General features: G+C 38.4%; 1 protein-coding gene across 1 annotated transcript; it reads right to left on the bottom strand.

Annotated features, from left to right (window-relative positions):
- Positions 1-1,632, bottom strand: LOC132156616 (cystatin-F-like). Its single transcript, XM_059565559.1, has 4 exons — positions 1,431-1,632; positions 1,060-1,235; positions 863-982; positions 1-168 (listed from the first exon to the last, which is right to left on the bottom strand). Exons 1-4 carry the CDS (start codon positions 1,615-1,617, stop codon positions 76-78), a joined length of 576 nt encoding a protein of 191 aa, XP_059421542.1. The 5' UTR covers positions 1,618-1,632; the 3' UTR covers positions 1-75.
- Positions 1,633-17,369: the final 15,737 nt, after the last annotated feature.

The following is a 17,369-nucleotide window of genomic DNA, read 5'->3' as shown; positions in this document are numbered from 1 at the left end:
TTCACTGCAGCTCACTTTATTTTCACATCCAGTTTGCGATTCAATTAGCATGACATTTCAGGTGAAAAACTATTTTCAGAATATATCATTTGAACGACATTCAAAATCTGTTGTTGACATTTTCTTCATCCATGGAATGGACCAGACATCAAAGTGACAGAAGAATGTCTAGAAGAGAAAAATTTTTTTTATAAATACACAAAATAAACCGTGAGTGTTGACTTATAACTTCAAAAGACAGTTTGACGCAAGAATCTTAATGTAATTTTCCTGACTGATATTTTACATGGTCATAAAAACAACTTTAAATTTGGAAAGCGATGCAATGCTGAATTTTCAGCATCTTTACTCCGGTCTTCAGTGTCACATGATCCTTCAGAGATCATTGTAATATGCTGATTTGCTGCTCTTCTTATTGATGCTCAATATTGGAAACAGTTTTTGATTAATAAAATGTTCAAAATAACACCTTGCTATACACAGCACTTCACATTTCCCCCCACAGAAATATATACCAAGCTTTTAATGATCTTAACTACAAATAACAAAGGAAAGGGAGTTTGAATTAAACAGATGTTCCCCTGGACCAGCCATTCTTTCAGAAAAACAAAGACAGAATGAGGTTTTTGTCAGAATATGGGAGGTTTGATTCAGAGTGGAGTGAAATGAATCATGAGATGCATGGTGATGCTTCAGAGCAATGTCTTTGTATTTCTCTTTAGTGATAAATGCATCTATCACAGTGAATCACGGAGGAAGATGTGACACTTTGGTGATGGCACAAGATGTGGCTTTACTTTAGAACCAGAAAGCCATTTTAATTTCTCTAGCTCTACAGAAAAGCACACACACACACACACACCTGTTGTAAGAGACGGTCTGTCTGGAAGGGACAGTGGTCGAGGTCATCAGTGTTGCCCCTCTTCCTGCACACGGTCCGTGAGATCTCAACTTCCAGAATATAGCGGATGCCTTTGACTATCTATCTACGGCAGAACAAAGACCGGATAACGCATGTATACAGCACACAGCGAGACGTAAGGGCATCTGGAGTTATACCTGTCTCTTTGCGTCATCAACAGCTGATGCTCTGAACAGGAAGGCATCATTGGATTTATTATTAAAGGAGTCGGTTCCAGTCAGGACGGCCTCCTTCACCCCAGTGTCATTCTTACTGACGTTCTGGAGAGCTCCTGGGATCGGTCTGCTGAAGAATGTGTGAACCGGATAGCTCTCTGAAGCCAAAGACAAATGCAAACAGGGTTCCTTAGATAGCAAATGAACACCCAACTCTGAACTACTCAATTGGATTGACTATATCTTAGCCATGACCCTGTAGTACATCTTAACAAGAACCCACAAAAAAGTAAACATCTATATCTACCAAAAGGAAAAAAGAATTGAAGGAAAAGCAAATGAAACGGTCTTACCGAGTGAGCATAAGCCTGCTAAGAAAAGCAAGACTAGAGTCTGATAAGAGACCCTCATGTCTGTTGAAGTTCTCTCAAGTTTACACTGCAACTTCCTGTTCAGCAACACTTCAACCACCAACTGTGTGCTGCAGTCCTCCAGAGAGCAAGCACAATTCCCATTGGTCAACAGCTGAGCTTCCTGCATGGACTCTCAACGGCCTTTAAACAGGAACACAGGTGAAATCAATTGACTGCTGATTACTGCTTGACTGCTAGATGATGACGTTCCTTAAAGGTGCTGCAAAACTTAGGATACTTTTCAGTTTTGTTAGATCCTTATAATTACACAAGTGCATGTAGATGTTTGCCTCGATAAATGTCCAACTTTTTGGAGACCACCGAAATCATCAAGAACAAAGAACTGAATGGTTCCTCAGACTGAACTGAAAGATGCTGTGTGTTGAAATGCTTTGAAAGATGCAAGTGAACTCTGATGAGATGCGCTGATAAGAATACATGTGAGTAATGATGGTGAATGATGATTTATTGGCTGAGCAGAGCAAAAGCATGTTGATTTGTGTTCGATTAGAGATGAGCTTCTCTGCAGTCAGTATCCTTAAAGTCAAATTGAAACTGTATTTGCAACTAATTTTAGGTAAGTTGTAATTATTATTAGCCTTTTATTATTATTGTTATTTTGATAAACCATGTAACACCAGAAGAAAGCAAAACATTAAAATAATTGGGGAAATAGTGATTGATATAAAAATGTAAAATTATGACGAAACAATGCTTTGGTAGATAATAATTATGACATCGAAGTCAAAGTTACTTTATATTAAGTAATATTTGTGGGATAAAAACAAAACAAAAGTCCCCATGTGTTGGTGTGTATTAAGGTTTAAGTCCCCACCAGGATTGAAAAACATGTAATACAGAAAGAGAGAGAGAGAGAGACTGCACATGAGACTGCCATTGTCAGAAGATTGTAGCATTCAATTCAGTAGGTTATTTGACGATGGAGACCAACTGCCTCCACATAAGGGAAAAAAAGGCTTTGGTAAATTGAAAAGTCATAATTATGGTGACAACAAGTGAGTCTTATGAGTGAGTCAATATTCAGATGATTCATTCAAGAATAAAAAAGTCAGTAGGTGGTGACGTGTGAGTCATTGAATCATTCATTCTAATGATTCATTCAAAAACAATGCTTCATTCAGGAAAACAAAAAACGTTACCAGCACAATTACAGTGTGTACCTAGATACATAGATATTAGGTACAATTTTAGGTATTTCATATGTTTTAGCATATAGTAACAATGTGTTGATTTTCAGACATCATGGTTTATCTCACTGAAGATAACTTGAGTCACATTTACAGGCTCCATTAAGCATCTGATTGGCTCCTGAAGCAGCTGTCTAAGTTTGTATTCATCACCAGCAGATGGTGTTGTGTCGTCAGTGTAATACTAGTACATCCTGTTGCTCAGAAATACCTCATGTTTTGTTGAAGCCCGAGTTTTAGATCCTGTATTGGATCCAAAAGGACAAGAAGGCACCACTCATTTCGGAATTCATCCTGCAATCACCAAAAACACTTAAGATACATTTTCAGAAGATAACAAGAGGAGGAATGTGGTGTCTTTTCTCCTAACTTCAGCTTCTGGATCCTCCTCGGCTCGCAGAACTTCAATCATGGTGCTCGTATCAAGTGCTTTTCCTTGTGCTGAGAACATGAAAAGGCTTGCTCCAGCCATGTCCACATCCTTTACATATCTCAATCCAGGCTGAAGAACTGCTGCACCACTTCAAAAACTGAAGACTACTTTTGCCTGTACAGGCCTCATCATGCCCGATACACTGAAATCACTATCCGTCTGTTGTTCCTTGTCCCATGTTAATACAACAGCCCCTTTTGATAGCTGCCAATATGCAGAGAATTTATTGCAGTCATTTTCTGTTGGTCAACATTTGCTTGTTTAAACATGAATCAGAGATACAACATTGTGTTCAATAACCTATAATGTTACATTCAGCAACATTTTTCCATCCCTTATAAAAACATCAACAAAACCCCCTCTTTTAGATATTTGCTAAATGGTTTCAGGTGGTTCAAATTTGTTTCCCAGTGCTTAACAAATGCTGGATATAGGTATTGTCCTTTATTAGCCCTATAACTAAATGAGTCATTTCATGGTGGTAATTAGAACACATAAATACTTGAAGCTCATACAAATCATCTGTGTATAGTCTATCCCTTTTATAAATGCTGCTTTCTTTCAATTGTAATGTCAGATGTGTTGCTTGAAAGCTCTTCTGCAGAAGTGTACTTGAAGGATGAGAGCTTCAAAGTCTTGTTAAATCTAGCAAACACTTTGATTCCACACCAGCAACGGATGAGATCTTGGGCTCTGTTGAGACTTGAGTAAGCCATGTCTTTTTATATCTATCTGTCTGTCTGTCTGCCTGCATGGCAACCACTTAGCAGTGCCCTTACAATGACTCAGAACAACCTGGCAACATACTTGCAGACACCTACATGTGGAAAATAGCTGGAACAGACAACAAAGCTTTAACACAGACCTAATAACCAACATACAAAAATGCTTGCAACTGAAAACTGAGATATTTCTGCTGTAATGACAAAACTGCTTTCATATTTTATGTTTAAAAATTAGACCAGAAATATATTAAAATAACAAATACATCAATTCCATAATTCTAGGTGTTTCAAGAAGTGAATATATTGATGGGTCACATATTTTGACAAATGGATATATTATAATATTTAAAGTGACCATATTATGCTAATGTACAAGTTCATCTTTTTTTAATAACACACTGTTTTTCACCTATGATATAATGGGGAAGTATATGATTTCAGGCAAGTTAGAGAGAAGATATCCATTTTAAGCAGACTTTGTGCTTTATAACTTGGAAGAATTGTTTACATGCACGGCTAAATTACACACTAAGGGCATAAACATTTTGTGCAATAATTTTGAGCTTTAGCTTATTTAAAATCTTGTTTTGTCTTTTACGTTAAGGCATTTTGCAGTCTTCTTGGAAGTGTGCTGAGGCAACAGGCAGATGCCAAACACTCAAAGCAAACAATCAGCGATCCCTACATTAAAACTTCAAATCTATCCAAGTATTCAAAAAACATGAGATTTGCTGTATAACCTTCAAACCAACAATAAAATGTTTTTGTGAAATTCCAATGAAGGCTTCATTAGGACAGCATTAAAAATTTTGCTTTTCTATTTTTTTTTTCTCTCAGTCTTTTTGGGGGAGGTCATTTGTCTTTTGCATGTCAATAAACCTAAGTGCGTGGCTATAAATGCATGTTGATTCCTGCAGTCCTGAAGTTATTCTCAGAGATATACAGCATCATTAATCAGCATGCTGTTGGGTGATGTTCCTCTTGCTGGCCAGTGTGACCTCTAGATTAATCTGTCAGCTAATGGATTCAACCTGGTGTGCGACAGGGAACAATTGTCTGTGCTCTAAGGCCCATCTGCTCTCAAGAGAAAGATGTGAGGATGTTTGGGAGGGTGAGTGTGAGGGCATTCAGAAGCGCAATGGGACGGGTGAACTACCTTCATCAGGGTTATTATGAGTGCCACCTGATCTGGGCTGGTCAAGCTTTTCTCTGTCTTGTATAGAGATGTACAGAGCCTTGTGACAGGACGCTGAGAGCACTGAGGTCATATGCATATGCAAATCCCTGTGGTCAACAGAACAGAACAGAAGTGTGCTGAACTGTATTGAATTTGCACTTGTAGTACATAAAATTTTAATCATTGTTTTTTTTTTTAAATGTACTTGCAAATAATATATGAATGAAATAAAAAAATTAAAAAAGGGATCGTTCACCCAAAAATGCAAAAGCAAAATTTTTACTCAACCTAAGATTGTTGCAATCTTAGGATTTTTTTTTCTTCTGTTGAGCAAAAAAAGAATGTTGTTGGAACAAAACAATTGACAGTAGTCACTGACTTCCAAAAAACAATACTAGGAGGTCAATTAGCTATATTTTCAGAAGGCAGAGAGCATACAAGAAGTAAGCAATCCAGGCGAGTTAGAGTGCTAGCAAGTCTCCCATTCACTTGACCGATGCTAAGGCAGGTAGCAGAGTGTTTTTCAGCGAAAGTGGGCAGATCCCATGTAGGGACGGTAAGGGGGCAAGGTGGGTTATAAAAAGCGGACAACCAAGTTGTTCCTGCCCACCAATTGGCCAGCTATAGGAGTGTGAGAAGCTGCTATAGCTTCTACATAGACCTTGAGAGACGATGGGGAACGACACTTATCCAGTAGTTCTTGGAGGAAGGAAAATATCGCTGATATGACCCAGGACGAAGGGTCATTGCCGAAGGTTGTGCACCAGGTGGAGAAGATAGACTATTTAAGAACATAGAGACCTCTCATAGATGGGGCTCTAACCTGAGGGATTGTACTTAGAATGCTCATCGGGGTGGTCTGCAGGCTCCCATTGAGAGGCCAGAGGTCCAGAGCCCACAGCTCAGGCTGTAATCATTCTGTAATTATGAGAGAGGAGGTTTTGTCTTGGGGGAATGGACCATGAAGCTGCCATGAGCAGGTGAGACAGCTCCAAGAACCAATGTTGGTTCCTCCAGAGCGAGGCCACTAGAAGAACCTTTTTTTGGTGTTGCTCCAATTCACCCGATTACCTGAGGGATCAGAGCGATTGGGGGGAAAGTGTAAAGGATGAGGTTGGGCCAGTCGTGCGTCAACTCATCCTTGTCCTTTGAAAAAGTTGGGCAATGAGAGTTGTCCTTTGAGGTGAAGAGGTCAACCTCTGAGGGGACATTGCTCCGGGACAGCATGACTGCTCCTTGGTTCAACTCTGGCTGGGCCACTGGAGCCTCAGGCTTTGCGGGCTGCTGAGTCGGAATGGACTTGGGCAACTGGAGCATTTTCACATTGCTTCAGATGAGTTCTTTGCAGCAGTGAAATGCTAAGTGAAACCATCAATCGCAGATCCAAACAGCATAGATGTAGAGACTGGGGAGTCAAGGAAGAGGACCTTATCAATCTCCATTAAGTTGAGCCACAAGTGGCCCTCGAGCACAACTAAGCTGGCCTGAAATAGAAGCACAGAGGCCGCTTGTCCAGCCGAAGAGTAAGCTCGACCAGCGAGAACTGAAGTCATTCTACATGCTTTGACAGAGACCTCTTCAACAGCCTTAGACAGTGTGCTGAAAAGTTTGGTGTCCATGGGATGAGGGACACTGGTCTGGGTGGGTAAAGTGGACAGGAGAAGCCTCTCTGTGCCTAGTGAGCGAGGCATGCGGAACCTGAACCAGCTTGAGCCTGCTCATCTTCAAGGCACTGAGGTCCTCTGCCCGCTGTTTTTTCCTCACAGGCACCTGTTTTCTTTTGAAAAGGGGAGGGGAGACTCATGTTCTCACAGTGGGAACACTGAGTTTCCATGAGCGCTGTTTCTGCAGTGCAGGGGAGCCCTGCATAAGCTAGTAACGGCATGGCATTTGCAACAATGCAGAGAAATTTTCTCTTTGAAATGCTTTTTGATATGTTGCTGGTTGGTGGCAAAGGATCGCTGAGACCACAGTTGCTGCAAACACTGAAGGTGGCTATGGGGAGCAGTGAAGTGAGATGAGCAGAGAGGTTTTGATCCACTGCAGGGCTTGTCTAGCCTGACTATGTCAGACTTTGTACTTCCGTTCAATTTCAGTTCACTTCTGTACTCAGTCTGAGATAGTAAACCATCTCCCAGTATTCCTCCAGCTCCACAACAGCCGTCCAATCAACGAACAGAGGGCAGGCTGAGAGCCGTGACGTAGCAGCTAAGTGCCGAATTTAAGATCGTAGTTTAGGTTAGGGAAATCAAAAACGATGCTATTCGCTCTGTTGTGGAGAATATTCCCAGCATTTGGCAACTGAAGCCCGAAATAAGAAAAGTGTTTTTTCACATTTTGAATGGAGGTGACGTTGTGGCCCTACTCCCAACAGGTTTCGGGGGAAAGTCCGGCAAGGCAGTAATTTAGATTGTGTCCCCCTTGGTTGCTTTCATGGAGGATCGGGTTAAGGAGGCAGCGAAACTTCTTCAATGGTTTTGTTTTCGTAGCATACCTGTGTTTACAGCGGAAGTTTGAGGCGGCTGAGCTGGCGCATAACACACGTCATAACCAAACGTTATGTGATTGGCTTACGGGTACATCAATGATTTTAAACTTCAGACAAGCACCCCCACGAGAAACTAAACGCTTTTCAATTATGCCCTTCCAGACTCTGTCTATGAAGTAAAGCGAAGTAGCAGAGTCTGGTATTACCAGGCTAGGGTTTGTCAACGGCAAAGGCTTTGAGTCTCGTAGAGTGAAGATTGTAGTCATCGCCGAAGGAGAAGAAATATGAGGATCCTATGCCAGAACGTCCACTTGTATAGACAGATGGCCTGCCAAAGCAGGATGTTCAAGGCAAGCAATTGAACAGGTGTACCTAATAAAGTGGCTGGTGAGTGTATACAGTATTGTGCAAAAGTCTTAGGCCACTAGTATTTTCACCAACAAGAAATGGTTTTAAGTCAGTTATTTTTCTGTTTTGCGAGTAGAGTAGAGTGTCAGTATTAAATATCAGTTTACATTTCCAATGATTATTTTTGCCATTAAATGTAATAATCCAGTGAGATTTGTTCGCACAAGGAGTCTATCAAGGAGTCTATCATTGTTGCACACAGAGATCTGATCTCACCATCATCATCCAGTTTGTCTGGAATAACATGAAGAAACAGAACAAACTGAGACAGACTCAATCCAGAAGAACTGTGGCAATGTCTCTCTGTGTGGAGCACAAACAAAAATCTCACTGAATTATTACATTTAATGGCGAAATTAATTTCTGGAAATCTAAACTGATATTTCCTACTGGCACAGTATATCAAGTCAAGTCACCTTTATTTATATAGTGCTTTAAACAAAAAAAGATTGTGTCAAAGAAAGTGAACAACATTAATTAGGAAAACAGTGTGTCAATAATGCAAAATGACAGTTAAAGGCAGTTCATCATTGAATTCAGTGATGTCATCATCTAGGTTGAGTTTAAATAGTATCTGTGCAAAACATTTGCAATCAAGTCAACGATATCGCTGTAGATGAAGTGACCCCAACTAAGCAAGCCAGAGGCGACGGCGGCAAGGAACCGAAACTCCATCGGTGACAGAATGGAGAAAAAAACCTTGGGAGAAACCAGGCTCAGTTGGGGGGCCAGTTCTCCTCTGACTAGACGAAACCAGTAGTTCAATTCCAGACTGCAGCAAAGTCAGATTGTGTAGAAGAATCATCTGTTTCCTGTGGTCTTGTCCTGGTGGTTTAGAGGTCCTTCCTAGGTGCTGATCCACCATCTGGGCTGGATACGTACTGGATCCAGGTGACTGTGTGTGTGTGTATGTGTGTATATATATATACATATATATATGCAGATTTGATTAAAATATCTGGATTAAGTTGTCTAAAGGTGCATTCCATTCAACCATAAGTGAACTGCGAAGTGGACTTCACAGGGTATTCCGCCATCTTAAGTGAGATTCCAATCCGAAGCGAACAAACATGTTCAGTTTGAAGGGCATTGCAAAGGACATAGGTAATAAGGGCACGTCGATAATTCACAGGATGTGGAAAGGGATAATCACCCAAACGACACTGCACACTGCGCCATCATCGGTTAAAACTAACGATGGAGCAGAGTCATTGAAAGAGTTTTTTTTAAACGATCTTCAATTGATAGGGCTGCAATAAATATTTTATTATTGTACAAACTAGAGTATTTATGAATGGTTATGACGAAGATTTACATTTGCATATTGTATTGTATGAATAGGTGAAACTAAGGGAAGGGTTGTGGGTTCGAGTCTCAGGCCGGCAATAACACGACTGAGGTGCACTTGAGCAAGGCACTGCTCCCCGGGCGCCGCAGCATAAATGGCTGCCCACTGCTCCGGGTGTGTGTTCACAGTGTGTGTGTGTGTGTGTGTGTGTGTGTGTGCACTGCTGTGTGTGTGCACTTTAGATGGGTTAATTCATTAATTCTGAGTATGGGTCACCATACTTGGCTGAATGTCACGTCACTTTCCTTTTTCTTTTTTTTTTTCCTAAGTAAAACCAGAGAGAAACAGCTGAGGCTCTGTTATTCATTTATTCTACTTTATTTACCTCAGGAAAGTTATTAAGGCTGCGTGTGGGAAAGAAAGTTCACGAGTTGAAACCACTATAATCTGTAAGAGTTAAACATACACATTTTGACTATATCCGCCTGACTACCAGCTATGGAGTTTTGTCTTCTGTAGAGGACTTTATTAATGATTTCTCTGAGACGTTTCATGTTACAGTTTTAAGTCTTGATGTCCTGTACAGAGCATATTCAGGGTTTTTTTTTAGAGGTACCAAAAATTTGGATGTTTCATCTCTTCATGGTCTTTAAAAATGTGATCAACACACTTATGGAAATGTGATAATGTTGTAATTATTATTTAAATCGGACAAATTTTCAAATCGTTTTTGATAAATCAACATCTCAGGAAAATTTTATGTGGTTTCAAATCAAAGTATGACCTTCTGTTATGAAACGGGACATAGATTTCATACATGATCACTGTAGAGGACACCAGGATTAAAGCACGTTTACTACACATTTTGGGAGACACAACAAACAAATAGAGAAAAAAATATATATCAATATCAATATTTAAATATCACATATTATTATGAAAATCTTGCTAATTATTACTCCCATTATTGCACTTATTTGTTAATTCTATGTTGCCCCAAAAACACATATGATGCAAATGAGATATTATAGATTTATAGATCCGTTGTATATAATGGAAAAAATTATGGCGATTTTACACAAATTTTTCATAAAGAAAAAAAGTTTTTTAAAAATATCTTTAATAACATTGTTGACAATCATCTTTGTATAAAAAATTAAAATTGGTATTTGTGATCAAAACAAAAATTCCTGGTTTTGCCTTTTAATGTCTATTCATGTCTTTTTATTTTTTTTAAACAGGACTTTTTAAAGTGAATAAGTGTATATGAATAAAATATAAGTTTACTAAAGTTTTATTTTTCATATTTGTAATGCTCAAAAAAATTTAATGGCATTACAAAATACTAAAATCACAAAAATGCTCCTTTTTTTCTGGTAGTCAGGAGGATGATTATTATATACCTAATTGCATATGTATTTTATATATTCTTTTGAAAGTAGAATAAATGACAATATTTCTGTCATAATAAAGTCCACTATACAGATATCCCGTGCTTTTAATAGTAAGTAACTTATTAGAGCAGTTATTAGAGTATTAGTAGACTGATGGGTCCAGAACACACAACATACTGACTATAAGGAACTTTGGAAGTATATGTCAACTTATTCTACTAACCATAAACCTAACTTAACAGTCTTCTCTGAGAGTTAGTAGACATGTAGCTGCTAAGTAATGAGAATTAGTTGTCATGTAGTTACAAAGTTACTTATAGTTAGTAGAATGTCTAAAGTGGACTATCAAAATAAAGTGTAATCAAAGCAAAAATGCACTCAAAAGTTAAACTAATTGCATTTAATATAAACGTAACATATAATACATTTTCATTTAATTGTAAATGACATGCAATTAATTTTCCTTTATTGCCAGACACTACACCTAGGGAGGTGAAATAGTGTAGTAATGGATACTTGCGTCACCGATGACGTTATGATATCTGGATCACATGTCACTTAAGGTGTGGTTATGAGTACATCACAAGAAAGATTGGTGGGATCTCGAACTTCTGAACCCTCTTTCTGTCAACACAAGGAAGACACAAGTGTAATAAAATGATTTTATTAACAGTAGATGGACAAGAGTAATCAACAACCATAAATGATATCGGAAATAAAGTGCATTATGCATGCAAGTGATTCTTTTGGGTGTTGCAATGTCAGAGCTACATTATGTGGAAAGATAAACTGTTGCTACTCTAAAACAAATAAGGAGAAGGACCTTACTGTGCATCAAACAAATATGTGAAAGATTAATTATCATCAACTGCAATCAGCTATATAATTTCTAATGTCAATTTAAAAAATAATTTACTGATAATACACAACAATACGTGGGTCTCTGGAAGAAGTTTGGATAAGTGTTAGTTACATTCTCTGTGGTTGTGTGAGAAGTCCAATAGCAGTGACTTCTTCCACTTAAAAAAATTGAAAGTTTTTTTTTTTTTTAAGACATTTGCCAAGTATGGTAACCCATACTCTGAATTGGTGCTCTGCATTTAACCCATCCAAGTGCACACACACAGCAGTGAGAAGTGAACACACCGTGAACACACACACACTGAGCAGTGGGAAGCTATGGATCCAGCACCCGGGGAACAATGCCTTGCTCAAGGGCACTTCACCCATGGGTACTGAGAGTGGAAGAGAGCACTGTTCATTCACTCCCCCCACCTACAACTTTCATGCCAGCTCTAAGACTCGAAGCGGCAACCTTCAGGTTACTTGTCCAAGGGTGGGGCAGCTTAATGTTATCAGCACTTGTTGTGCTGATAACAATGCAGTGGGGAAAGGAGCAGGAATCTGTTTTGACTGCCTTGAACATGAAGTGCTGGAGGATGCTAATCTCCTGGTGCACCAAAGCGTCCTAAAATCTGAAACATGCAGATGTGGCCCTGGAGTAGGTGCAGAAGACCCCTATCCTGGAACATGCAAGCAAAAGTTCCTTGGAATGAAGGTTTGCTCACCGGAGCTTAACCTTGTTTCAGATGTCTGTGTGTCTTCTGCCTTCCTGGGCTAGGATGATATTTATTTTTGTGTGCAAATTTTAATTATCAGATGTTTACTGTGTATATAATGTACTCGGTACATCAGTCTATAATTGATATCCTATCAAATAATCCTATCTAATGTCAAATAATGTTAAAAGGTTAGGTTAACTCCCAGTTTACCAATCTGTCCACATGGATGTAAAGTGACAATCTGTACCCACATTTTAAAATCCGTCCCCACGGATTGTAAAACCGTGCACACAGTTTATTTATTTTTCTCTTCCCGGAACCTAGGGGGGCTCCGTAGAAAAAGTCGCTTGTTTTGGGCTTGTTTTCACAGGCCTGGTTGCTTATTTGTCTCGCGAGATCTGGCAACACTGGAAGGTATTTTTTATCCCTTTCTGATGAGGAGGAGATTGCAATCTGGCACTTCTCCATTTCCAGGCTGTGATTGGCTGTTTCCATCAGAGTGGGGGTACATGGTATGGCCCACCCTTCTTTCCTCCTGTGGAACTTATTTCCATAGTCCAAACACAAACCACAACCAGAATACATTTGGCAATGTTACAAACACATTAAGTCCAAACATGATGGAAAAAGATTGAACTTTCATGCATGCATTCATTTGTCCATTAACAGCTTTGTGTAAGATGTTGCACTACATGTCACTGTCACTGAGAATACTGAGAATACTTATTTCTCTGAATAAATATGAGATGTGTGTGTTGTAGTTTGCATCAGTTTAAGGTTTGAGAACACAGTTATGAATGGATTTGAATGGAACTCTGTGATCTCTCTTTGTTTCACCCACAGCTGCTGCGTCCAGAGGCCCTAAGGATTTTTTATGGTGGTCACAGGCCAAAAACTGAGGAATCAGTCTGTTGGTGGGTGAAGGGCAGAAACTGTTTTTCGACCAATGGAAAGTCCTGTCCTAGCCAGGCTTTGTACCAAAGGTGGTCATCTTGCCCTCTAAAGAGGTGTCTGGCTGTTTTCCTTTCATCTTTATCTGATGGCTTTGGACAGTTTGCTTATGTTAGTCCACCAAGATCCAATCAAAATGTAGCAAACCTTTGTCCATAAACAGGGCCCTGGATGTGTTGTCCACTACAACACTAACACCCATCACTCACCGAACATCACTCAACAGGTTAATTCAAATCAGTTCATTTGTGTTTCAGCCTTATTCATGCTGTTATTCTCCTTTATCACATTTTTAGGACCATCACTGTGTAATGTAGTGAAGTGATGAGCTGACTCAAGAAATGCTTTCTTACTCTTATACTGTTACTGCAGATTGCAGAGATGTTTTTGCTTATGGATATGCTTTTAAATAAATCTGCTAGGGAAACAAATTTGTTTTTTCACTTAAACCTGATTCAGGAAAAAAAAAAGTATTTTGCAGCAGAAAGCAGTTGTGACATATTGTCCCTGCAGGAATTTGTACAGAATGAATCAGATGGGTTGTGACAATCATCATATTCAGCACTTGATACATGTTGCCAACTTGCATGCAAGATTTCTGAACTGAAACTAGATGCAATCTGAGCTTGTCAGTCAGGAGAAATCTCCAACTAGATCTCTGTACAACAGAGGAAAGACATTTGAGCATGAAAGGTCTCATGTCAGACTTACTTCCTGCTGTAGTATTTCCTGTTTGAGTGATAGATGTTTGACCTTTTCCAGGGTGCATGTTACACCACACCATGTGACTCACTACAGCTGTTTTATGACGATCTTGTTGATGTAAAAAAAAGTAGTACCACTATGCAATATGATCTCAGTTTTTAACATTATTAATGCAGCTATTAATTAAAAACGTTTTTTACAGCATTTATTTAACTTAGTTAATGTTAATAAAAATAATTAACGTTTCAATTCAAGACATTTTTGCCCAAGAGATTTAAAATTTGATTATGTATATTATTTATATATGTATATAATGTTTGGTATTCAAATTTAAATCTCATTCTGAAGTACATTTTAAGCCACACAGGATTTGTAAAGTAAAATGTAATTTGAATACAGGTTTTAATAGTGCAAATAATAAGTATGCTCTCTCTCTCTGTGTGTGTGTGTGTGTGTGTGTGTGTGTGTGTGTATGTGTGTGTGTGTGTGTGTGTGTGTGCGTTAAAAGAAAACCATTACCTCATCGCGGCTCTTCAGGATTGCCACTTCTGCACGATGAACTTTAACCCTTTTAGAACAAAAATGCAGATGCACATTTCTCACCCGTTTAAAAACAAGGACAGACTGCTCCACTGCTGAAGGTAACCTAGCAACAGTTCACTGAGAAGTGATGCTGGATGAATGTTTTACAACAAATCCCAGGATGCTGGAGTCTGAGAGGCAGCTACTCAAAATCTAGACATCCACACTGATAATCTATTAAACTGAGATGACATTTATACACCTGGGCTTAAGATGGAAATCAGCATCTGGGGCAGTCGGTGCTCTGCGATGTGTATATCCTCAAAGAGATATTTCTCAAGACATTTGTTCTCTCCTTATAGGATTTGTATCTAAATTCTCTGTCATTCTCTTATGTTCTCTGTCTCTTGCATTCGTAGGTATCAGTAATGTCAGCAAATCAGCATATTAGAATGATTTCTGAAGGATCTTGTGACATTGAAGACTGGAGTAATGATGGTGAAAATTCAGCTTTGCATCACAGGAATAAATAATATTTTAAAATGTAATAAAGTAGTAAATGGTTATTTTAAATCATAATAATATTTTACAATATTACTCTTATACTGTTACTGCAGATTGCAGAGATGTTTTTGCTTATGGATATGCTTTTAAATAAATCTGCTAGGGAAACAAATTTGTTTTTTCACTTAAACCTGATTCAGGAAAAAAAAAAGTATTTTGCAGCAGAAAGCAGTTGTGACATATTGTCCCTGCAGGAATTTGTACAGAATGAATCAGATGGGTTGTGACAATCATCATATTCAGCACTTGATACATGTTGCCAACTTGCATGCAAGATTTCTGAACTGAAACTAGATGCAATCTGAGCTTGTCAGTCAGGAGAAATCTCCAACTAGATCTCTGTACAACAGAGGAAAGACATTTGAGCATGAAAGGTCTCATGTCAGACTTACTTCCTGCTGTAGTATTTCCTGTTTGAGTGATAGATGTTTGACCTTTTCCAGGGTGCATGTTACACCACACCATGTGACTCACTACAGCTGTTTTATGACGATCTTGTTGATGTAAAAAAAAGTAGTACCACTATGCAATATGATCTCAGTTTTTAACATTATTAATGCAGCTATTAATTAAAAACGTTTTTTACAGCATTTATTTAACTTAGTTAATGTTAATAAAAATAATTAACGTTTCAATTCAAGACATTTTTGCCCAAGAGATTTAAAATTTGATTATGTATATTATTTATATATGTATATAATGTTTGGTATTCAAATTTAAATCTCATTCTGAAGTACATTTTAAGCCACACAGGATTTGTAAAGTAAAATGTAATTTGAATACAGGTTTTAATAGTGCAAATAATAAGTATGCTCTCTCTCTCTGTGTGTGTGTGTGTGTGTGTGTGTGTGTGTGTGTGTGTATGTGTGTGTGTGTGTGTGTGTGTGTGCGTTAAAAGAAAACCATTACCTCATCGCGGCTCTTCAGGATTGCCACTTCTGCACGATGAACTTTAACCCTTTTAGAACAAAAATGCAGATGCACATTTCTCACCCGTTTAAAAACAAGGACAGACTGCTCCACTGCTGAAGGTAACCTAGCAACAGTTCACTGAGAAGTGATGCTGGATGAATGTTTTACAACAAATCCCAGGATGCTGGAGTCTGAGAGGCAGCTACTCAAAATCTAGACATCCACACTGATAATCTATTAAACTGAGATGACATTTATACACCTGGGCTTAAGATGGAAATCAGCATCTGGGGCAGTCGGTGCTCTGCGATGTGTATATCCTCAAAGAGATATTTCTCAAGACATTTGTTCTCTCCTTATAGGATTTGTATCTAAATTCTCTGTCATTCTCTTATGTTCTCTGTCTCTTGCATTCGTAGGTATCAGTAATGTCAGCAAATCAGCATATTAGAATGATTTCTGAAGGATCTTGTGACATTGAAGACTGGAGTAATGATGGTGAAAATTCAGCTTTGCATCACAGGAATAAATAATATTTTAAAATGTAATAAAGTAGTAAATGGTTATTTTAAATCATAATAATATTTTACAATATTACTCTTATACTGTTACTGCAGATTGCAGAGATGTTTTTGCTTATGGATATGCTTTTAAATAAATCTGCTAGGGAAACAAATTTGTTTTTTCACTTAAACCTGATTCAGGAAAAAAAATGTATTTTGCAGCAGAAAGCAGTTGTGACATATTTTCAGAATTCATTTAAATGCTTGTGTGTAATGCGAAGAATCAAACTCGAACTGTTATGAGCCAATGATGTATTAAAAAAGTGGATTTATTGGACCAAATCAATATGTCATTTGTGGCATAATAGTTTATAATCTATGGGAGAATATAATTGTATGTTTGGCAGGATCAAGTTTGAGTGAAGACAGAAGCAGAATCTCTTATTTAGGTCATGGTCAGATGTTTATGGATTGGTTTAAATGTTAAATATTTCAGTGCGAACCTACAGTGGATTTGCAATATGCTACAGCCTAAATAAATGAAAGAAATCGAATATGTTTTAGTGCACAGAAATTAAAAGTAAAGCGAAACATGCTAAAGAAATGACAGTACAATTAGCAGAAATAGCAGTACAATTATATACAGTACTCAAAACAAAAACTTGTTCAGGATGTCACTTCTTATGGACTGTGCCCATGAATTATAATGCCATTATTCTTAATGAAAATCCCAATTAGAGTGTAGCTTACAACACGGTGATGATTTGTTGATTACAGTAAATCAAGACATTATCCTTCCATGATTTCCTTCCTTCTGCCTGGATTCAGTCTCTCAATGACAGTAGAAACAGAAACCATGCTGTATCACCTAAGGGAAGCAATCCAGTGTGTATAAGAGTCAATCAATGTGCAATCTGAGGCTACATTCTTCTCTCCTATGAATTTGAATTCTTTGAATAACGCATAAAGTGCTAGAGGGAGCTCAGAGCAGGTAGGATCAGTGCTTGGTCCCTGATGTGATGCTCAGGAACAGCAGTCG

The sequence above is a fragment of the Carassius carassius genome, chromosome 14, assembly GCF_963082965.1.
Source record: "Carassius carassius chromosome 14, fCarCar2.1, whole genome shotgun sequence".
In the NCBI taxonomy this organism is placed as follows: Eukaryota; Metazoa; Chordata; class Actinopteri; order Cypriniformes; family Cyprinidae; genus Carassius; species Carassius carassius.
Note: the sequence above shows the minus strand (reverse complement) of the source record. Positions and strands in the feature narration are given on the sequence as shown.